The sequence below is a fragment of the Pristiophorus japonicus genome, chromosome 5 (genome assembly GCF_044704955.1).
Source record: "Pristiophorus japonicus isolate sPriJap1 chromosome 5, sPriJap1.hap1, whole genome shotgun sequence".
NCBI lineage: Eukaryota > Metazoa > Chordata > Chondrichthyes > Pristiophoridae > Pristiophorus > Pristiophorus japonicus.
In genome coordinates this window covers 272,614,452-272,638,329 of record NC_091981.1, presented here as the reverse complement: position 1 = coordinate 272,638,329, position 23,878 = coordinate 272,614,452, and the positions used below count along the sequence as shown (strand labels likewise).

General features: G+C 45.5%; 1 protein-coding gene across 4 annotated transcripts in view; it reads left to right on the top strand.

Annotated features, from left to right (window-relative positions):
* Positions 1-23,878, top strand: part of dpp6a (dipeptidyl-peptidase 6a) — an 828,704-nt gene that overhangs the window by 503,155 nt on the left and 301,671 nt on the right. For all 4 annotated transcript variants that reach the window (XR_011593400.1, XM_070881647.1, XM_070881648.1 and 1 more), the window contains one exon: positions 20,680-20,800. Coding sequence is in view for 3 of the 4 variants with exons in the window: in XM_070881647.1 (XP_070737748.1) it covers positions 20,680-20,800 (121 nt within the window). In the remaining variant the exon portion in view is untranslated. The remainder of the gene's footprint in view (positions 1-20,679; positions 20,801-23,878) is intronic.

Sequence of the window (23,878 nt, the reverse complement as noted above, 5' to 3'; positions counted from 1 at the left end):
ATGCCAGTACATTACCCCCAATACAACGTGCTTTGATTTTGCACATCAATCTCTCATGTGGGACCTTGTCAAAGGTCTTTTGAAAGTCCAAATACACCACATTCACTGGTTCTCCCTTGTCCACTCTACTAGTTACATACTCAAAAAATTTCAAAAGATTTGTCAAGCATGATTTCCCTTTCATAAATCCATGCTGACTTTGACCGATCCTGTCATTGCTTTCCAAATGCGCTGCTATTTCATCCTTAATAATTGATTGCAACATATTCCCCACTATTGATGTCAGGCTAACCGGTCTATAATTACCCGTTTTCTCTTTCCCTCCTTTTTAAAATGTGATGTTTGATTAGCTCCCCTCCAATCCATAGAAACTGATCCAGAGTAGATAGACTGTTAGAAAATGATCACCAATGCATCCACTATTTCTCGGGCCACTTCCTTAAGTACTCTGGGATGCAGACAATCAGGCCCCGGGGATTTATCGGCCTTCAATCCCATCAATTTCCCCAACACAATTTCCCGCCTAATAAGGATATCCTTCCATTCCTCCTTCTCACTAGACCCTTGGTTCCCTAGTACATCCGGAAGGTTATTTGTGTCTTCCTTCGTGAAGACAGAAACAAAGTATTTGTTCAATTTGTTCACGTGAGTTCGACTGCAAGGGACTTACGTTTGTCTTCACTAATCTTTTTCTCTTCACATATCTATAGAAGCTTTTGCAGTCAGTTGTTATGTTTCCGGCAAGCTTCCTCTTGTACTCTAATTTCCCGCTCCTAATTAATCCCTTTGCCCTCCTCTGCTGAATTCTAAATTTCTCACAGTCCTCAGGTTTGCTGCTTTTTCTGGCCAATCTATATGCCTCTTCCTTGGATATAACACTATCCTTAATTTCCCTTGTTAGCCACGATTGAGCCACCTTCCCTGTTTTATTTTTACTCCATACAGGGATGTACAATTGTTGTAGTTCATCCATGTAATCTTTAAATGTTTGCCATTGACTATCCACCGTCAACTCTTTAAGTGTCATTCGCCAGTCTATTCTAGCCAATTAACGCCTCATACCGTCGAAGTTAGCTTTCCTTAAGTTCAGGACCCTAGTTTCTGAATTCACTGTTTCACTCTCCATCTTAATGAAGAATTCTACCATATTATGGTCACTCTTCCCCAAGGGATCTCGCACAACAAGATTGCTAATTAGTCCCTTCTCATTACACATCACCAGTCTAGGATGGCCAGCTCTCTGGTTGGTTCCTCGACATATTGGTCAAGAAAACCATCCCTAATACACACCAGGAAATCCTCCTCCACCGCACTGCTACCAGTTTGGTTAGCCCAATCAATATGTAAATTAAAATCGTCCATGATAACTGCTGTACCTTTATTGCACACATCCCTTATTTCTTGTTTGATGCTGTCCCCAACCTCACTACTACTGTTTGGTGGTCTGTACACAACTTCCACCAGCGTTTTCTGCCCTTTGGTATTCTGTAGCTCCACCCATACCCATTCCACATCATCCAAGCCAATGTCCTTCCTTACTATTGCATTAATTTCCTCTTTAACCAGCAACGCCACACCGCCTCCTTTTCCTTTCTGTCTATCCTTCCTAAATGTTGAATACCCTGGATGTTGAGTTCCCAGCCTTGGTCACCCTGGAGCCATGTCTCCGTGGTACCAATTACACAATATCCATTAACTGCTATCTGCGCCTTATTCCGAATACTCCTCGCATTGAGGCACAGAACCTTCAGGCTTGTCTTTTTAATACATTTTGCCCCTAGAATTTTGCTGTAATGTGGCCCTTTTTGTTTTTTGCCTTGGGTTTCTCTGCCCTCCACTTTTACTATTCTCCTTTCTATCTTTTGCCTCTGTCTCCCTTTTATTTCCCTCTGTCTCGCTGCATAGGTTCCCATCCCCCTGCCATATTAGTTTAACTCCTCCCCAACTCCCCTTGGACATTGGTTCCGGTCCTGCCCAGATGCAGACCGTCCGGTTTGTAGTGGTCCTACCTCCCCCAAACCGGTTCCAATCCCTCCCTTCTGCACCACTCCTCAAGCCACGTATTCATCTGCGCTATCCTGTGATTCCGACTCTGACTAGCATGTGGCACTGGTAGCAATCCTGAGATTACTACTTTTGAGGTCCTACTTTTTAATTCAGCTCCTAGCTCCCTAAATTCGTCTTGTAGGACCTCATCCCGTTTTTTACCTATATCGTTGGTACTTATATGCACTACGACAACTGGCTGTTCACCCTCCCTTTTCAGAATGTCCTGCATCCGCTCCGAGACATCCTTGACCCTTGCACCAGGGAGGCAACATACCATCGTGGAGTCTCGGTTGTGGCCGCAGAAACGCCTATCTATTCCCCTTACAATTGAATCCCCTATCGCTATCGCTCTCCCACTCTTTTTCCTGCCCTCCTGTGCAGCAGAGCCAACCACGGTGCCATGAACTTGGCTGCTGCTGCCTTCCCCTGATGAGTCATCCCCCGCAACAGTACCCAAAACGGTGTATCTGTTTCACAGGGGGATGACCGCAGGGGACCCCTGCACTACCTTCCTTGAACAACTCTTCCTTTTGGTCACCCAATCCTATCTGGCTGTGTACCCTTTACCTGCGGTGTGACCAACTCACTAAACGTGCTACTCACGTCATTCTCAGCATCGTGGATGCTCCAGAGTTCATCCACCCACAGCTCCAGTGCCACAATGCGGTCTGTCAGGATCTGCAGGCGGATGCACTTCCCGCACACGTAGTCATCAGGGATATCGGAAGCGTCCCTGAGTTCCCACAAAGTATAGGAGGAGCATAACACATGTCCGAGCTCTCCTGCCATGACTTAACCCTTGGATTAACTTAATTTGGCAACAACAATACTAAAGGTGGCTTACTGATAAAGAAAGAAAAAGAAAAGCTACTTACCAATCACCAGCCAGTCACTTACCCCCTTGGCTGTGACGTCACCTTTCGATTTCTTTCTACTTTTTTTTGCCTTCTCCCTGTAGCTGCACCAGTAGTCCTCGATGTCCCCGGAACTCGCTCTTCCTCTGACTAGCTCTCCGACCACGAACTCCCGCTGGCCTTTATAGGCCTTGATCTCCCCGGAACTCGCTCCTCCTCTGACTAGCTTTTCGACCACGAACTCCCACGGGAGAGAATATGGCAGGGGTGGAAGACACTCCAAATAGTAGCCTATTAAATTGATATAGGCCTAGATGAATATTTATAATCAAGCATGACTTGGACTCCTCATCTAGTTCAAGCTGTAAGTAGGCATTCATAAGATCCAACTTTGAAAAGATCTGACCACCTGTCAGTGTTGTGAACAAATCTTCTACATTTGGCAATGTATTGGGGACATTAACCTCTAGAACCTCGTTTATAGTTACTTTATAATCACCACACAATCTTACCTTACCATCTGACATAGGTACAACAACAATGGGTGTAGCCCAATTACATAGATCTATCTTAGAAATAATGTTCTCAGTCTCTAATCTTTTGAGTTCTTGCTCAACTTTCTCCTTGAGTGCATATGGTATGGAATGTGGCTTGCAGTAAACTGATCACGCGTCCTTCTGTATCCTGACACTCGCCTTAAAGCCTTGGATCGGACTGCCCGTTTCGCAGAACACCTTCGGATAATTCTTGATGACATCATCCTTTGATGCAAATCTCATTTCAACACGAAGAATATCATTCCAATCCAGCTTCAGTGATCCCAACCAATTTCTTCCTAGTAAGGCAGGCTTGTCTCCTGCCACTACTATTAGAGGCAAGCTCTGAAATTGATCCTTGTATTTCACCAGTACGGTAATACGACCTACCTCTAGAACCTGGTTTATGGTTACTTTTTAATCACCACACAATCTTACCTTACCATCTGACATAGGTACAACAACAACGGGTGTAGCCCAATTATATAGATCTATCTTAGAAATAATGTTCGCAGTCTCTAGTCTTTTGAGTTCTTGCTCAACTTTCTCCTTGAGTGCATATGGTACGGAATGTGGCTTGCTGTAAACCGATCTAGCAAAGGGTGATGAGCCAGATTTTCCAAGGTATTGAAGGGGTAGTATGTTATTTGGATGACATACTAATTTCAGCACCAAATAGGCAAATTCATAATAACATATTGAATGAAGTCCTCAAATGGCTAGAGAAGCATAGAGTACGAGTGTCTGCTCGCAAGTGTGAGTTATTTCAAAACTCGGTGGAGTACTTAAGGTACATAGACAAAGATGGTTTACATCCAACCAAGGGAAAACTGGATGCAATCAGAAATACACCCACTCCCAAGAATGTCACTGAACTTCGATCATTTTTGGGTCTTTTGAACTATTATGGGAAGTTCCTACCAAATTTGGCTACATCCACTGAATGAACTATTTAGAAAACAGGTCCATTGGAAGTGGTCAGAAGAATGCGATACAGCATTCAAGGACTGTAAAAGCATATTAGTAGATAGGACCATGTTAGTTCACTATGATGTATTTAAGGAGATCAAGCTAGCATGTGATGCCTCTCCATATGGAGTTGGGGCAGTAATCTCTCATGTATTAAGTAGTGGGGAGGAGAGACCAATTGCTTTTGCTTCATGCACTCACAGTGCCAGTGAGCGTAATTATGTGCAAATTGAAAGGGAAGCTTTGGCATTAATTTTTGGGGTCAAGAAGTTCCACAAATACTTGTATGGTCGTAAGTTTACAATCATTATGGACCATAAGCCGCAGACAGCAATCCTCCATCCAAAGTCCCCAGTTCCAACATTAGCTGCAGCCTGAATGCAGAGATGGGCTTTGATTTTGTCAGCATATACATATTGAATACAGACGATCAGCTGATCACAATAATGCTGATGCTATGTCTAGATTGCCTTCCCCATCACAAGTTACACCCGATAGGGAAGAAGTGTTCTATTTTTCATAAAAGGATGAACTGCCAGTCACAGCTGAAGAGATTGGTAGAGCAACCAAACGTGACCCAGTTATGTCAAAGGTGTATTATTATATTGCAAATAGATGGACAAACCAGATAATAGACAAAGATATTCATCCATTCTTCATTTGTAGGAATGAATTATCAGTTGTTAAAGATTATATCATGTGGGGTGTAAGAGTGGTTATACCAAATAAATTCAGGTCCAAATTATTAGGAGACCTCCATGACCAGCACTTGGGAATGTGCATGACCAAGAGTTTTGCACGCAGTTACTTATGGTGGCCAGATCTTGATAAAGATATAGAGTACATCTTCAGTCAGTGTACGACATGTCAATCGGTAAGCAAGCAACCACCATCAGTACCATTACAGCCATGGAAATGGCCGCCCAGGATGTGGCAAAGGCTACAGATAGACTTTGCTGAGCTAGAAGGACAACAATTGTTCATTGTGATTGATAGTGAGTTCAGTGTTTCCAATGTTGAAAATAACAAGTAAAACATTAGACATTTTATGAAGTTTATTATTTTCATTTGGCCTTCCAGAAAAAATTGTTTCTGATAATACACCACAATTTCATTCAGAAGAATTTGCACAGTTCACGAGAAAAAATGGTGTGAAACATACCAAGGTTCCACCATACCATCCTGCTTCAAATGGTGCAGCAGAGCGCACTGGACAAATTATAAAACGTGTCCTCATAAAACAAATGTTAGATCCAAATCCAAGGAAACGACAGTTGTCATTGGATCACAAATTGGCTAATTTCCTAATTACTTATCGTAATACTCCTCACACAACTACTGGTAGAACACCAGCAGAGTTGTTTCTCAAATGACAGCCACGAACCAGATTCTCATTGTTAAAACTAAACTTGGCACAGTCCGTAGAAGAGACACAATTAAGACAGAAAGAGAATCATGCTAAAGGTAAAGTAAAAGAGAGAAGTGTGAAATTAAACCAGAAGGTGAGAGTAAAGAACCATCACCATAAATGATTAAAGTGGTTACTAAGAAGAGTGGTGAAGATATGTGGTCCTCACACATATTTGGTCAAGATGTTTGATCATGGACAGGTTAGATTTGTTCACATTGACATATTTTACCCACAGACATGGAAGTAGTTGAAGGTGCGAATGATTCATAGAAACATAGAAACATAGAAAATAAGTGCAGGAGTAGGCCATTTGGCCCTTCGAGCCTGCATCACCATTCAATATGATCATGGCTGATCATGCAACTTCAGTACCCCTTTCCAGCTTTCGCTACATACTCTTTGATCTGTTTAGCCGTAAGGACCACATCTAACTCCCTTTTGAATATATCTAACGAATTGGCCTCAAAAACTTTCTGTGGTAGAGAATGCCACAGGTTCACAATTCTCTGAGTGAAGAAGTTTCTCCTCATCTCGGTCCTAAATGGTTTACCCCTTATCCTTAGACTATGACCCATCTGACTCATCAGATAGTTTTGATACACCAGTAGCATATCCTACATCCAATGTACTGGAAATAAATCCAAGAGAAAGTCAGAGTTTAAGTCTGAGTCCGAGTCAGGCAGACAAACAGTCTGAAGTTAGAGAGAGTTCAAATGCAAATCAAGGGCATCCCTTGGAGGAAAACTTTCCTCAGGATCAGCCTCGAATGAGTTTAAATTCAACACTATGTTTGGAAGGTTCTGTTCGAGAGTGAAGGTATCCTCTTTGAAACAGAAAACAAGTGGTTAAGCTTGATTTGTAAATGTTGTAAACTAAGTTCATATCTTTTGTTATGTATAACCATGCAAGTTACGTATGATGATTATTTGTTATAATAACTTCTTCATTAAGGAGGGAGAAGTGTAATGTCTGTAGCTCTACACTGTGGACTCCTGTGTTACTGCAGCCAGTGCTATTTGTAATAAAGAGACCAGGTCACCGCTTCTGCCATCTTAAAGGCTGTGTGTGCTGTGTGCTCTCTGGAAATAATGCACCTTTCATTTCAATTAGCCAAGGTAAGGCTGTGATTGATTTGCCAATGATGTACTAATTGATTAATTGATGACTCAGCCAGTCAGGTCACAAGGTTCCATTCGCTGATTGCTTGACTCAAAAGTAAGAGGCATCCAAAGTTAAGCTTGAATGTCCAGTTGGCTTCAAGTACTTAATGGAAAAGGGCTTGATAGTTCCTTAACTTCACTGCAGTGCAGTGCTGAGGGAACGCTGCACTGTCGGAGGTGCCGTCTTTCGGGTGAGACGTTAAACTGAGGCCCCGTCTGCCCTCTCGGGTGGATGTAAAAGATCCCATGGCATTACTTCGAAGAAGAGCAAGGGCAGTTATCCCCGGTGTCCTGGACAATATTTATCCCTCAATCAACATAACAAAAACAGATTATCTGGTCATTATCACATTGCTGTGTGTGGGAGCTTGCTGTGCGCAAATTGGTTGCCGCGTTTCCCACATTACAACAGTGGCTGCACTCTAAAAGTACTTCATTGGCTGTAAAGCGCTTTGAGACATCCGGTGGTCATGAAAGGCACTATATGAATCCAAGTCTTTCTTTAACTTGGAATCATTTCAGCTAACCACTGTTTGGATCCTGAAGCTAATGCAGCTGTTGTTTGAATACAAAACTGACTCCATGGCCTGGATATTAACCTCGCCCCCAGTATGATGGGCAAGAGAGGGGTTAAAGAGTGAAATTCTGCAACGCAACCCCAACCCACCACGCACACGCCTGCCTCTATTTCTACAGCGGCAGATATCGGGGCGTGCAAGTATCCCGCCGTGGCGAGGCAAGCCGCTTCGTAACATATTTAAATCAGGCTCCCACGGTGCAATTGTGAGCGCGGATTTAAAATTTACTGGGTTTCCCCGGGGGGTCAGGAGACTCGGCAGTGAAAGGGAGGCGGGAGCTGTCGACTCCACAAGATAAATAGCAGTTTCAACACTCGTTGTGGGCCAGAAGTCGCAGGAGTGCTTCCCCCAGATTCCTCAAGGCAGCCTTCGGCCTCATCCCTCCATCCTAATTGCCGATCTCTCCCTCCTTCCCCGCTTCCCTCAAGCCCCAAAGCTGACAGTCAATCATTGAAAGCCAACATTTGAATACATCGGTTTAAAATGTAGATGCAATGGCAGCCTTGATTCCATGAGAAAGTCTTTCACATATTAACAGGTGTTTCTCTTTGTCTCTGCCTCTTCCTTTCCTTCCCCGAGCCCACCAGGCCAAACTTCCTCTAATGAAGCCCCTTGCACTACCCCAGACCTTGCGCCTTTCTCCATTTTCTCCCCGATCTCCCCTCATGACCTTTCCCACTCATCCTGTCCATGAGACACACTTCTTGCTCCCTTGACCCTATTCCCACCAAACTGCTGACCATCCAACTTGCTTTTCTCGCTCGCCTGTTAGCTGACATTGTTAACGGTTCTCTCTCCTCAGGTACTGCCCCCCCTCTCCCTCAAATCTGCCATCATCACCCTTCTACCCAAAAAAACAACTCTAGATCCCCTGCATCCTTGCTAACTACTACCCATCTCCAACCTCCCTTTCCTCTCCAAAGTTCTTGAATGTGTTGTCGCCTTCCAAATCTGTGCCCATCTTTCCCACAATTCCATGTTTGAATGCCTCCGATTCGGTTTCCGCGCCTGCCACAGTACCAAAACAGCTCTCATCAAAGTCACAAATGACATCCTTTGTGACTGTGACAAAGGCAAACTATCCCTCCTCGTCCTTCTTGACTTGTCTGCAGCCTTTGACATGGTTGACCACTCTATCCTTCTCCAATGCCTTTCCGTCGTCGTCCAGCTGGGTGGGACTGCACTCGCTTGGCTCCATTCTTATCTATTTAATCGTAGACAGAGAATCACCTACAATGGCTTCTCTTCCTGCTCTGCATCGTTACCTCTGCTGTCCCCCAAGGATCTCTCTTGGCCCCCTCCTATTTCTCATCTACATGTTGCCCCTTGAAGACATCATCTAAAAACACAGCATCAGTTTCCACATGTATGCTGATGACACCCAGCTCTACCTCACTATCACATCTCTCAACCCCTCCATGATCTCTAATTTATCAGACTGCTTGTCCGACATCCAGTTCTGGGTGAGCAGAAATTTTCTCCAATTAAATATTGTGAAGACCAAAACTATTGTTTTTGATTCCCGGCACAAACTCCATTCCCTAGCCATTGACTCCATCCCTCTCCCTAGCATCACTCTGAGGTGAACCACACTGTTCATAACCTGGGTGTCATATTTGATCTGAAATTAACTTTTGGTCACATATCCGCAGCATAATTAAGACCGTCTATTTCCATCTCCATAAATTGCCCATCTCCGTCCTTGCCTCAGCTCATCCACTGCTGAAGCCCTCATCTATGCTCTAGACTTGACTATTCCAACTACTCCTGGCTGGCCTCCCACATTCTACCCTACGTAAACTAGAGGTGATCCAAAGCTCGGCTGCTCGTGTGCTAATTGCACCAAGTCCTGCTCACCCATCAATCCTATGCTCGCTGACCTACATTGGCTCCCAGTTTAGCAACGCCTCGATTTGAAAATTCTCATTCTTAGTTTCAAATCCCTCCTTGGCCTCATCCCTCCCTGTCTCTGTAATCCCCTCCAGCCTAACAACTCCCTGAGATGTCTACGTTCCTCTAATTCTGCCCTCTTGTGCATCCCTGATTATAATCGCTCAACCATTGGTGGCCGTGCCTTCTGTTGCCTCGGCCCTAAACTCTGGAACTCCGTCCCTAAACTTCTTTGCCTCTCTACCTCTCTTTCCTCCTTTAAGACGCTCCTTAAACTTACCTCTTTGACCAAGCTTTTGGTCACCTGCCCTAATTTCTCCTTATGTGGCTCGGTGTCAAATTCTTTTGTCTCATAATGAACTGCCTTGGACAATTTACCACGTTAAAGGCGCTATATAAATACAAGGTGTTGTTATTGAAAGCTAAGGAATCTGACACAAAGCACAAAGCTAAAATTGAATATTTACTCATTTGTTCTTGATATGTAGGTGACTTTAGGAAGGCATTATTTATTTATTGGTCATCTCTAATTGTCCTGAGTCAACCCCATATCGTGGGACCAAAGTTGTATGTAGGCCAGACCGGGTAGTAGTGACAGATTGCCTTCAATAGTGACAATATTGAACTAGTTGAATTTGTACATCAGTTCAGGAGCTTTCTTGATCATTATTGGAATTTAGCTTGATTACTTACCATGATGGGATTTCTGGGCTTTTACTCCAGTACCATGACCAACAGTGTATCATACCCAATAACAAGCTATCCATAATTCATATATATATATAAATACATCTGCTGCGTGTTCTACTACCAGCGTGCTTCTTCCTGCAAGTTCAGGAGCTGCTCAGTCAGCTCTTCCCTTCAAAAACAGCCTTCCAGTCAACCTTATAATTTCCCAATCAATGGAAAATTTCCACACCTAAGAATCAATGTTTGAATACACTGACTCCAAGGTGGGCATGGGGGTGCCATGCTGTAGGGCTCAGTCACGCTGTGGAATCTCACCATCAGAGCAATATTAACGGTAGCATTCCTCACAGGCACAATAAAAGATCATTGGTTTCAGAATCACGGCCGTGGCACAGTGGTCATTCTCTCACCTCTGAGTCCGAAGGTTGTGGGTTCAAGTCCCTTGTCAGAGACTTGAGCGCATAATCCAAGCTGACACTCCAGTGCAGTACTGAGCTAGTACAGCACTGTTGGAGGTGCTGTCTTTTGCATGAACCAAGGCTCCGTCTGGCCTCTCAGCTGGACGTAAAAGATCTCAGGGCACTATTTCGAAGAAGAGAAAGGCAGTTCTCCCCAATGTCCTAGCCAATATTTATCCTTCATCCAACACTTAAAAACAGATTATCCGATCATTTATCTCATTGCTGCTTGCGGGAGCTTGCTGTGTGCAAATTGGCTGCTGCGTTTCCCACATAACCGTACTGATACTTCAAAAGTACTTAATTAGCTGTAAAATATTTTAGGACATCTTGAAGTCATGAAAGGCGCTGTGGGCTCAAATTTCCCCATGAGTTGCACTGTTTTTTTTGGTGTAACTTGATTTTTCTGGTGTATCTTTTTAATTGCAAATATGGCCATTTAATTTGCGCCAGTGTAAGTGAGTTAGTTAGGTTTTTTGTTAGGTCAGTTTTTTTTTTCAAAAGGGGACGTTCTCAGCCACTTATACCATTTAAGCCAATTTGGCCAGAAAAAAGTTGTACTAAACTAACTTAAGGCAGCATATGTGTTCACTTTTGTCCGCACAGAAAGACCTTACTTACAGTTAAGGAATCGGTGCAAGTGACTACATTTAAAGCACACCAAGCACCAAACAAAGCACAAAAAGTAATAAGCAATTAATTAACAAATAAAACAGAAGGAATCCTGCACCTAAAAAACGAAGACCAAAGTAATAAGCAATCAATAAATAAAAAATAAAAAAATAGAAAGAACCCTGAACCTAAAGCACCAAAATCAATCAGTAAATAACAAATAAAAAATAGAACTCATATCTTCAGGAACGCAGCGGGCCGCCGATGAGGGAGCTATTCGGCCAGGACTAGGGACGGCGTGCTTTGGCCCCTCCCACACAGCCTGCAGCGCACGTTTGCCGAAACGGCCTGCCAGGAGCTACTGCACATGTGCGTAGATTCTAGCACGCATGTGCAGAGGTCCCGACAATGTTTTCCGCACTGGGACCTAGCTCCGCCCCCTCTCTTTCTTCCGCCCCACGCCAGCTGCACAGACAGCCCGAGAATCGGTTATGATTGCACAGATTTTTTTTGGCAGATTTTTTTTGTAAAATGTCGGCGAGGGCTCGGAGGTGCACCGAAAAAACCGGAGGGCTAAATTTGGGCCCTACATAACTTCAAGTTCTTTCTTTCTTCGATTACTAAATTTCACAAATCTACAGTAATTTGTTGATAACTTTATTTCTGGATATTTAGATAGCATTTAGTAAGGTTTAATACTTCAGGCTTTTAAATAAAGTAAAGGCACTGGGAATTAACATTGAGTTCATTAGCTGGGTTGAAAATTGACTGGAGCAGAGGGAGAGGTTTTGATTACGGAGTTCCACATAGGATTATTCTGGATCCCTTGAATAAAATGGAGGAGAGAACCTTTAGTAAATATTGTAAAACCCACTGATGATATCAAGCCAAGTGACCAGCTTAACAGATATTGATAGCATTAAGAACACAGAAGGAAGAATGGAATGAAATAAAGCCATTGAGGCTGATCCTATTGCAGACTGTGAACAATCTAGTCCATCATGGACTCTACCCAATGTATTTAATCTCTTGAGAGAAAATGCAGCAATGTTTTCTCCGGGAATCTCTATCGAGCGTTCCATGCTGCATTATTCAACTGTACGTGGCTGCTATCCAGAGATTACATTTCCATGGCTCCCAGCAGCATAGAAACCATTGTATTGAGTCAACTCTGTATGTACTTATCCTCATGACCTTCAATCCCACACCTAACTAGATATTTACAAACAAGGTCATAAGTACATGAAGAGCAGGAAAAGGCCCCAAAACCCAACATGCATGTCTCTCCAGCTGTTTTTAATAGTGTAAATGACCTCACCACCCGCCTCCCCCCACACCCCCACCTCCGTCCCCGTCTCTGTAACTTCCTCCAGCCCAACAACACTCTGAAATCTCTGCGCTCCTCCAATTCTGGCCTCTTGCTGATCCCCGATTTTAGTCGCTCCGCCATTGGCGGCCGTGCCTTCAGCTGCCTCAGCCCCAGCACTAGAATTCCCTCCCTAACCCTCACCAACTCTCTACCTCTCTCTTCTCCTTTAAGACACTCCTTAAAACCTACCTTTTTGATCAAGCTTTTGCTCACCTGCCCTAATGGCTCGGTGTGAAATTCCTGTGAAGCACCTTGGGATGATTTATTACATTAAAGGCGCTATATAAATGCAAGTTGTAGTTGTTGGCTGCTATTGTTGGAGGTCTGTTCTACATATCTACCAATCTTATCACAGAGAGCATTCTTCTAAACTTTCATCTCACCTGAGTCTTGCTACCGGAGCACTTGGCTCATCCATTCTTTGTTCATTGTTGCGTGATTTGCTTGTATCAACATTGTCTGTCCCTCGTAGTATTTTAGATTAGTTTTATTGCACTCATCTGTCAGCCATGTCTCAGTGGGTAGCACTCTCGCCTCTGAGTCAGAAGGTTGTAGGTTCAAGCCTCACTCCAGGGACTTGAGCACAAAATCTAGGCTGACACTCCAGTGCGATACTGATGTACTGCACAGTCAGAGGCGTTGTCTTTGGGATGAAATGTAAAAGCGAGGTCCCGTCTGCCCTCGCAGATGGATGTAATAGATCCCATGGAACTTTTTGAGGAAGAACAGTGGAGTACTTCTGGTGTCCTGGCCAATATGTATTTTTCAACTAACATCTGAAACAGACTATCTGGTCATTATCACATTGCTGTGCAAATTTGGCTGCCACATTTCCTACATTACAACGGCGATTACACTTCAAATAAAAAGTGCATCATTGGCTGTAAAACACATTGGAACATCCTGAGGTCATGAAAGGCGCTTTCTTTCTAATTAGCATGAGATGATCTCCTGGAAAGAGGTCCGACACCTCATTTAATGACATATTGTTGCCTCTTGAATTATACTGCCATTGGTGTCTTCTTCTTAGGTGGTCCCTCGTATCAAGATGGCTTGCTTCCACGCCGAAAAGGGATGAGTTCACAGGTGTTTCAATGAAGGACCTAAATATTCCAGATCCAGAACTACATGTTGAAGGGTGGAAGATGCCTGTGCATGGATTTTTTTTAACGTGTGGTGACCCTTGCACACCAGCCACCACACGGGCTTGACAGAGCTAGGCCTTGGGCCAGTGGCGAGGATTGACCAAGACGACTGGAGACCAGCTCTGCTGCACGGACCCAGCGTGCACACATACCGTAGTGTGCGCTGGCCCGTGCTGCCTCCTGGGCCTTCGCCTCTTCTGGGCCCCGAACTCACTCCTCTCCTGGGCCCCGATCATATCGCTCTGCAATTTCTGGCTGCTCCTTCGCCCCGATCTCATCGCTCCTGCTGTACCTGCCCATGCACCAATCACCGACCTGGATTAGGGTGACGCCCAATCCAGTCACCCTCTTCACTGCCGTCATCCTCCTGCACCAGGGTGCTGCTCTCTTGCGTGATATGCTCCTTTTAAGGCCCCAACCTGCCGTCGATGTTCCCCCGCAGGTCGGGGCCACGCTGGTGTACACCAAAAGTAACAACACATTGATGAAAAAGTGCACGCTTAGCAATGCTGCTGTCACCTCCTTTGAATCTTTTTTCCAGTGTAAATTGATTCGGTCTCTGTGGGGTTCTCTTCATAATTTAGAGCCCTAGCTTCTGACCAATCTCATTGTTCATCTCTGAAACGTCTGTTTGAGGTGTTGGCTTTTTATGCCAGATATTTACATATTTACAGGTTTAGCATTATTATTTTTTCCATACCACTTCCCATACCTCGGGAGCCTTTTGTCAACAAAGGCAGACGTTGATGCAGAGATTCAACAAAGCCTCCAGTGCGCCACTACAGCCTTTGGCTGCCTGAGGAAAAGAGTGTTCGAAGACCAGGCCCTCAAATCGACCACCAAGCTCATGGTCTACAGGGCTGTAGTAATACCCACCCTCCTGTATGGATCAGAGGCATGGACGATGTACAGAAGACACCTCAAGTCCTTGGAGATAGAAACATAGGTGCATGAGCAGGCCATTCGGCCCTTCGAGCCTGCACCGCCATTTAATATGATCATGGCTGATCATGCAACCTCAGTACCCCACCCCTGCCTTCTCTCCATACCCTCAATCCTTTTAGCCACAAGGGCCACATCTAACTCCCTTTTGAATATGTCCAAGGAACTGGACTCCACAACTTTCTGTGGCAGAGAATTCCATAGGTTCACAACTCTCTGTGTGAAAAAGTTTCTTCTCATTTCGTTCCTATATAGCTTACCCCTTATCCTTAGACTGTGTCCCCTGGTTCTGGACGTCCCCAACATCGGGAACATTCTTCCTGCATCTAACCTGTCTAGTCCCGTCAGAATTTTATGCGTTTCTATGAGAGCCCCTCTCATTCTTCTAAATTCCAGTGAGTATAAGCCTAGCCAATCTAGTCTTTCCTCATATGTCAGTCCTGCCATCCCCGGAATCAGTCTGGTGAACCTTCGTTGCACTCCCTCAATAGCAAACACGTCCTTCCTCAGATTAGGAGACCAAAACTGCACACAATACTCAAGGTGTGGTCTCACCAAGGCCCTGTACAACTGCAGCAAGACCTCCCTGCTCCTATACTCAAATCCCTTCACTATGAAGTCCAGCATGCCATTTGCATTCTTTACTGCCTGCTGTACCTGCATGCCAACCTTCAATGACTGATGTACCATGGCACCCAGGTCTCATTGCATCTCTCCTTTTACTAATCTGTCACGATTCAGATAATAATCTGCCTTCCTGTTTTTGCCACCAAAATGGATAACCTCACATTTATCCACATTATACTACATCTGCCATGCATATGCCCATGCACCTAACCTGTCCAAATCCCCCTGCAGCCTCTTAGCATCCTCCTCGCAGCTTGCCCTGCCACCCAGCTTAGTGTCATCTGCAAACTTGGAGATATTACATTCAATTCCTTCGTCTAAATCATTAATGTATATTGTAAATAGCTGGGGTCCCAGCACTGAACCCTGCGGCACCCCACTAGTCACTGCCTGCCATTCTGAAAAGGACCCGTTTATTCCCACTCTTTGTTTTCTGTCTGCCAACCATTTTTCTATCCATGTCAACACATTACCCCCAATACCATGTGCCTTAATTTTGCACACTAATCTCTTGTGTGGGACCTTGTCAAAAGCCTTTTGAAAGTCCAAATTCACCACATCCACTGGTTCTCTCTTATCCACTCTACTAGTTGCATCCTCAAAAAATTCTAGAAGATTTGTCAAGCACGATTTCCCTTTCATAAATCCATGCTGACTTGGACCGATCCTGTGACTGCTTTTCAAATGCGCTGCTATTATATCTTTAATAATTGATTCCAACATTTTCCCCACTACCGATGTCAGGCTAACCGGTCTATAATTCCCTGTTTTCTCTCTCCCTCCTTTTTTAAAAAGTGGGGGTTACATTAGCTACCCTCCAATCTATCGGAACTGATCCTGAGTCCATGGAATGTTGGAAAATGACCACCAATGCATCAACTATTTCTAGCGCCATTTCCTTAAGTACTCTGGGATGCAGACTATCCTGGGGATTTATCGGCTTCAATTTCCCTAACATCATTTCCTGATTTATAAGGATTTCCCTCAGTTGCCCCTTCTCGCTAGATCCTCGGCCCACTTGTATTTTCTGGAGGTTATTTGTGTCTTCCTTAGTGAAGACAGAACCAAAGTAATTGTTCAATTGGTCTGCCATTTCCTTGTTCCCATTCTGCCGATATATCTCCGCAAGATCCTGCAAATCCCCTGGGAGGACAGGCGCACCAACATCAGTGTCCTCGCCCAGGCTAACATCCCCAGCATTGAAGCACTGACCACACTCGATCAGCTTTGCTGGGCAGGCCACACAGTTTGCTTGCCAGACATGAGGCTCCCTAAACAAATGCTCTATGCAGAGCTCCTTCACGGCAAACGAGCCAATGTTTCAAGGACACCCTCAAAACCTCCCTGGTGAAGTGCGATATCACCACTGACACCTGGGAGTCCCTGGCCGAAGACCGCCCTAGGTGGAGAAAGTGCATCTGGGAGGGCGTTGAGCTCTTCGAATCAACGCCACGAGTGAAGAGGTCAGGCGCAGGCAGCGGAAGGAGCGTGCGGCAAATCAGTCCCACCCCCCCTTCCCCCGATGAATGTCTGTCCCACCTGTAACAGGGTCTGTGGCTCTCATGTTGGACTGTTCAGCCACCAAAGGACTCACTTTAGGAGTGGAAGCAAGTCTTCCTCGATTCCGAGGGACTGCCTTTGATGTTGATGATGAGAAGCCCTTATAGTCCCTATTATCCGGAGTGTACCTTTTTCTGTCCAATATCTGGATCGTTTTATTTCTATTCATTCGTGGGACGTGGGTGTCACGAGCAAGGCCAGCATTTATTGCCCATTCCTAATTGCCCTTGAGCAGGTGATGGGAACCGCCTTCTTGAACCACTGCTGCCCGTGTGGTGAAGGTACTCCCGCAATCCTGTTTAGGTTGGGACTTCCAGGATTTTGAGTCAGGAACCATGAAGGGATGGAGGTGCATGTCCAGTTCGGAGCGGTGTGTGATTCGGAGGGGATCTTGGAGCTGATGGTGTTCCTATGCGCCTGCTGCCCTTGTCCTTCTCGGTAGGTGAGGTTGCGGGTTTAGGAGGAAGCCATGGTAAGGAGACTCCCTTCCCTGGCGATCATCTCTCGCTAATCTGAAATGATAGCGAGATAGTATGAGAAACCTTGACTGACTCCTGAAATCTGACACATGCTGCCCCGTGAAACCTCCTCTATTTACAGAAAGTGAGCGGAAATAGCACAGCTTCAGACCAATAATTGGTTTATTTAGATAAAATATTTGACTGAAGAGCATACAGTTTACACAGTGAGAGCAAACTAATTCCCTGTATTCCTCGGTCATGAAAAGCAATAAAGGCACCACTTACTATCTCTCTAAACATGGGCTTACCTTCCCCAGTTTGACCTATTGAAGCTAAGCTGGTTCAGACATTTAACATACAGATAGCTTTTTGCCGCTGCAAAATCACAACTCGCTCTTTCAAAGGCTTTGATTTGTTGCCTGGAAACACAGCTCAGTGCCATTTGCAAACCTGTCTAAACTATTGTGAACAGTATAGACTCCCACTGGTAAGAGTTTACTTCCATTTATCATGGCCTCCTGCATCTGTTGTCAAGCCAGTTCCTTTACTGGCACTCCATCCACCACCTTCAACATTCACTCCCTCCACCACCAGCGCACCGTGGCTGCAGTGTGTACCATCTACAAGATGCACTGCCCTCTCAAACCCATGACCTCTGCCACCTCGAAAGACAAAACAGCAGGCGCATGCGAACACTGTCACCTGCAAGTTCCCCTCCAATTCATACACCATCCTGACCTGGAAGTATATTGTTGTTCCTTCATCGGCGCTGCGTCAAAATCCTGGAACTCCCTCCCTAACAGCACTGTGCTTCACCACAAGGACTGCTGCAGTGAAGAAGGCGGCTCATCACGACCTTCTCAAGGGGCAATTAGGGATGGGCAATAAATGCTGGCCTTGCCAGCGATACCCATCTCATGAATGAATAAAAATAAAACTTCAGTTCAAAGTGATCTGCATTTTAAATGGTCCAAAGAATGTCGGATGGAATTGAAAGTGGATCCATACAAGATCTGTGTACACAAATCGAGGGAAGTGTTCATTATAAATGGTGAATTAGGGAGTTGCTTGGCTTAAATTTTTGATCATTGGCTGAAATGTATGTCATTGTGAAGCTGTTGTGAGCAGCTAATCTCATTTTGGAATTAAAAAAAACCCTTGGGGTTATTTTGAGGCCACTCGCCCAGTGGAGACCAGGCGATAGCGATCTGAAAATAGTGGACAGCCCCGTTCCCGCCGTTCCCGTGGATGTCGCAATCTCCCCCCACAGGGCCTAGTGCTGGGCGGCGAAATCCCTCTCCGCTCAGTCTCAGACGGAGGCCAAGCCGGAGAGGAGCTGACAGGTGCGTCCGTGTTGAAGGGATTTGATCGAACTGTTCAAAAGCACTGGCACCGGGGCCGATCGGCCTCCTTCTATGGCTGTATAATGCAATGATTCTATTTGTATGGGGCCAGGAGGAAGCGGGAGATCTGCTCCGAGCTCGACAGGAACAGCTTGGTCTGCTGCCGCATCAGATCCATAACCCCACGGACCGAGCTACCTTCTGTCTCGGAGGCCGGCTGGGCCGTGTGATATTGGCCAGCAGGCTGCCCCGGAGCGCTCGATTTCCATACGCGGCCCCTCCCGGTCTGATGCTAAAGAGGCCCGGCTCCCAAAACGGACCAGGCCTGCCGCCAGCAACACCGGGCGGTTGGCGGTCCAGCGTGCGAGTTCTGCTGGTCAGTTGCCCGACAATTAAAATCTAACCCCGAGAGTTGTGTTTGATTACAAGTCAAAACAGATTAATAGCTTCACACTGAAAAACCTGGGGAAAAAGAGATAATACCCTCATTGCTTCCCCTTACAACAACAACAACTTGCATTTATATTGTGCCTTGAATGTAGTAAAATGTCCCAAGGTGCTGAGGTCCACAGGAGCGATTATCAAATAAAATTTGACACCGAGCCACATAAGGAGGTATTAGGGCAGGTAGCCAACAGGGGGCGCTAACAGGGCGCTCAGGCAGTCGCGCCGTGGCGGGACGACTCCTGCACCGCACGGCAAATTCACCAGCCCCGGCATGCCGGTGATAACAGTTCGCAACTCAGCACCTCTCGCCATGCAGATCGTGACGTCAGTGAGCAGGCAACGCTCACTGGATGCCCAATCTGCAAACTTCAGTAGCGTCCCCCCCCGCCTTACCGCCTCGTGCCGACAGCGACAGGGCGCGGAGGTGTGAAATAGTCGGCTGGCAGGGAGCTAATTAAAGGGATACACCCCCCAGCTGACATAAAACTTCCGTTCCAAAGGTCAGTTATGAGTGGCAGAGAGCACTGGAGTGCTGAGGGAGGTAAAGGGACTTTGCATTTCATTCCACAGCATATCGCCGTTCTGCACTCCCCAAATCATTGGGGGCTGGTGTGCAGACTCCAGTGACCCTCCCCTTTAATGCCTGGAAGGCACCTTCGCCAGTGCTCACTCCCGATTACACAACACCTCATATTTGTTAGCGCTTGGAATCTAACACCACTGGCCTATGCCATTAGTGACTGATTTAGTACTTGCCTGCATTCTTTGAGTGCTGAGACTGAATTTAGCGGGTAGCGAGATTGATTAGCGCCTAGCGCTAAACTTCCAACTTCTCAAAAGCAAGCGCCCCAACCGGGACGATAGCAAATTTCTCGCCCGTAGTTTTTAATGAGCGTCTTAAAGGAGGAGAGAGGTTTAGGGAGAGAATTCCAGAGCTTATGGCCCAGGCAGCTGAAATCGGGAATGCGCAGGAAGCCAGAATTAGAGGAGAGCAGAGTTCTCGGAGGGTTGTAGGGCTGGAGGAGATTACAGAGGTAGGGAGGGGCGAGGTTCATGGAGGACTTTGAAAACAAGGATGAGAATTTTTAAATCGAGGTGTTTCCAGACCAGGAGCCAATGTAGGTCAGCGAGCACAGGGGTGAACAGGAGTTGGTGCACGTTAGGATACGTGCAGCAAAGTTTTGGATGATCTCAAGTTTACGTAGGATGGAAAATGGGAGGCTGGCCAGGAGAATATTAGAATAGTCAAAGTTGCCCACAGGCAAACATTGAATCAAAAACCAGGCAAAAGGGGGAGTGCCCATCTCTGTTTCATTGACTTGGAGCCTAGTGTGTGCATCTCCTGTGGATTCCTGGTTACTTCCTGTCAATGATGGCAATGATTTGACATTTCAAACGTCTCACCACCGAAACATTCCCACATAAATTACCCATTTCGATTCCACATGAACCTTGCCCGCCCCCTTTTTAGCAACAAGTGTAAAATCCGAGGTATCTGCTTGTTCCTAGCTGTAGGTGTGGTTGACCCTCATGTTAATTCTGCAGCCCTAATCCGCCATTTTATTCCTTGTTGACCAGATTTTCATTTTTGAGAACAACATCTTCTATCAGCTGAACGTCAATAGTGGTGCTATACGTCTGGTGGCGACTGGGAAGGAGGGGGTCATTTTCAATGGACTGAGCGACTGGCTGTATGAAGGTAAGGCACACGTGTCTGTTTAATGATGTTCTGGTAGTTTATGGTTGGTATTCTATCTGTGCTACCAGCAAGTTAAAATCTCCTGAAGAATCGACTGTGTGCAATGTTTGTGTTGGAACTGCTGAACTGTGATAACTCACGTTGCAACATCTTAGATCGAATTGAATGGCTGAGGTGCCTTGCCTCTGCTTTGTGCATCCGAGTGGAAGTTGGTGCACATTGTATTCAATGTAGCTTGAAAATCTTCATTGATCTGTCTGTTATATCTCGATTCCCCATTCCCTTACTCACTGAAATAATCGGTAAGAGGCAGTAATGAATTCGGACCTGGATTTTATTGGCTGTTTGGTGAAGCTGTTGGACTTTATAAACAGTCACAAATCAAGCTAACGGAAAGCGGCAGCTGCATGACCAGCTCCGTCCTTGCTGTCAGCTGTGGCTCAGTCAGCAGCACTCGCGCGTCTGAGTCAGAAGGCTGTGGGCTCAAGTCCCACTGCAGAGACTTGAGCACATAATCTCGGCCGCCACTTCAGTGCAGTGCTGAGGGAGTGCTACTCTGTCGGAGGAACTGTTTTTCGGATGTGGCCCTTATGGCTAAAGGGATATGGAGAGAAAGCAGGAATGGGGGTACTGAAGTTGCATGATCAGCCATGACCATATTGAATAGTGGTGCAGGCTCAAAGGGCCGAATGGCCTATTCCTGCACCTATTTTCTATGTTTCTATGAGACGTTACATCAAGGCCCTGTCTGCTCTCTCAGGTGCATGCAAAAGATCGCGTGACACTATTTGAAGAAGAGCAGGAGAGTGCATCCCAGTATCCTGGCCAATACTTAACCCTCAACCAACATCGCGAGTTTGAGAGATAAATACTGGCCGGGTTAGAGTGTTGAACTGCCAGGGCTCCTCAAAAGCTCATACCTTTCGGACAGTTTGCTTTACAGGCTGCGTTGGGCATTGTTGCATTGCACCATCAAAAAAAAGAACAATGTAATCATACTGTCGGTATTTAAAAAATATTTTCTGGGGCCCAGTCAGGCATGTGCCAAAGTTACAAGCTCCCGTTTCCACAAGTTGAGGCCATGCCAGAGTAAACAGAATTGCCGGATGAAGACAGGACAGGACCAGCTTTTAGCAGATTTTATTTCGGCCAAGGTCGATCCCCGATGTAATAAGAAAAAATCTCACAGTGGGTCACCCAGTCCTTTGTAGATGACGTGCTCCTTACCAGTGCAGGTGGGAAATAAACTGGAAGTACAGTACTACCATGTTCCCTACAGTCAGTGATAGACACACAGTGGTGGGCCTGATTAACAAATACACACAGAGAGACCAACAGGTAATTTTATTCACAGGGTGCCTATAGAAAAGTGGCAATACGGCACTTTGCACTGGTGATCCGGGCCACGCCAACAAGAAAGGAAAAAACTTGGTATTCCAGCTTGGTATATTGGTATATGTTCCAGCTGTTCAGTGAGTTAGAATCCTGCCACACAGAAAGGGGCAGTGCAGTGATCGCATCAACTTCCATAACCTGCGATAACATAAACTGAAAACCCTTCAGATCAAACTGAATGCTATAACTCTGCGATGTTCATTCAAGCAAAAGGCTGTCGACCTGGAGTTTAATGCAACCTGCAAGGCAACGGCAATCTTCTTTCTAACTGAAATAAAACCCAAATATCTTCGAAAATGTATCTCGTTTTGTGGGAATTGTCCACTTCTTGTTGCTTCAAGTATCTGAATCCACGACTGAGGTTTGACAAAAACCCTCGAAATTGGCTTTACTAAAGCAGAGTGTCCTAAACGGGTCCACTTCTTTAAAGGTATTCTGTCAGCCTACCTCAGTGTAAAAATAAAATGTGATTATTTTATTGGTTGTAAAAAACGCAGGATTATGGACTCAATTTTCCCCAGTTATCTGCGCCGTTTATTTGGCATGCGCCGTTTTTTTTGGTGTAAATTAAAATATCCGCATTTTCCCAAAGTTTCTGTGCCAGCATAACTCAGTTAGCTATGATTTTTTTAGCTTAGTATTTTTTTTGCATCATGGGGGCGTAACCTGATGTCTGTGCCAGTTTTTCACATTTAAGCAAGTTTGGCCAATTACATTTTTCCTCGGACGGCGTCTGTGACCACTCCCAAAAGCCCTTCTGGGCACTTAAGAAAAACCAGTGCACATTAAAAAATCGGTGCAGAAAGACGCCATTGTTTTTAGGCAACATTTTGGAGGGAGTCAAGAAGACAAAGAATATGCATCATGAAGCTTAATTTTTTCAAAGTCAAAAAGGAGGAAATGGAAGTCGAATGTAATTCTTTAATTTTTGATTTTTTTTCAAAATATCACGCCACCACCGAACGTCTCCTCACCAGGCTCAAGGGTCGGAGTGTCGGCCGGCAGAATCGTTCCCTCACTCGGACATAAGGGCTCGGGTCTTGGCTTTAAAAGAAGCCAGAGGGGGGTGGGGGGGGAAACCGAGCCCCTGTGTCCAGGCGTGGGAGTGATTCTGCCGGCTGACCCTCGAGCCTGGTGAGGAGACATTCGGTCAGTGGTGGGGTCATACTTTGAAAAAAATCAAAAATTAAAGAATTGCATGAGGCTTTGTTGCCCCAAATGTCCTCATTGAATGCCTAGCTTCCCGTTCTAAGCAAGCCTATTGCGCATGCGCAGACCAGGGTGTGGTCCATACTAGGAGAGAGAGAGAGAGAGGAAAGAAGGTGTGAGTGCTTTGTCCTGCTGTATTGAGCTTCTTGCAAAGTTACAATTTAATTATGGGGGCAATATTGACAATACTTCGTGCAAGGCTTCGGCATGATGGTGCTGCGGAGGAGAAGATTGATTAGACATCATCGCATGAGGAACCTCAGAGCAGGTAGGACTTTGGGCAGGAGGTTTTACCCACATCGAGTACATCGAGACAGGCATTCATACCTGCACCTGAGTGATGCAGACTGTGTGAGAAGGCTGCGTTTCCGCCAAGAAGTTGTAACCGAGATCTGTGAGTTAGTAAAAGCAGACCTGCACCCGAGAAGCGTCAGGAGGACTGCTTTGTCAGTTGAAGTAAAGGTTACAGCTGCA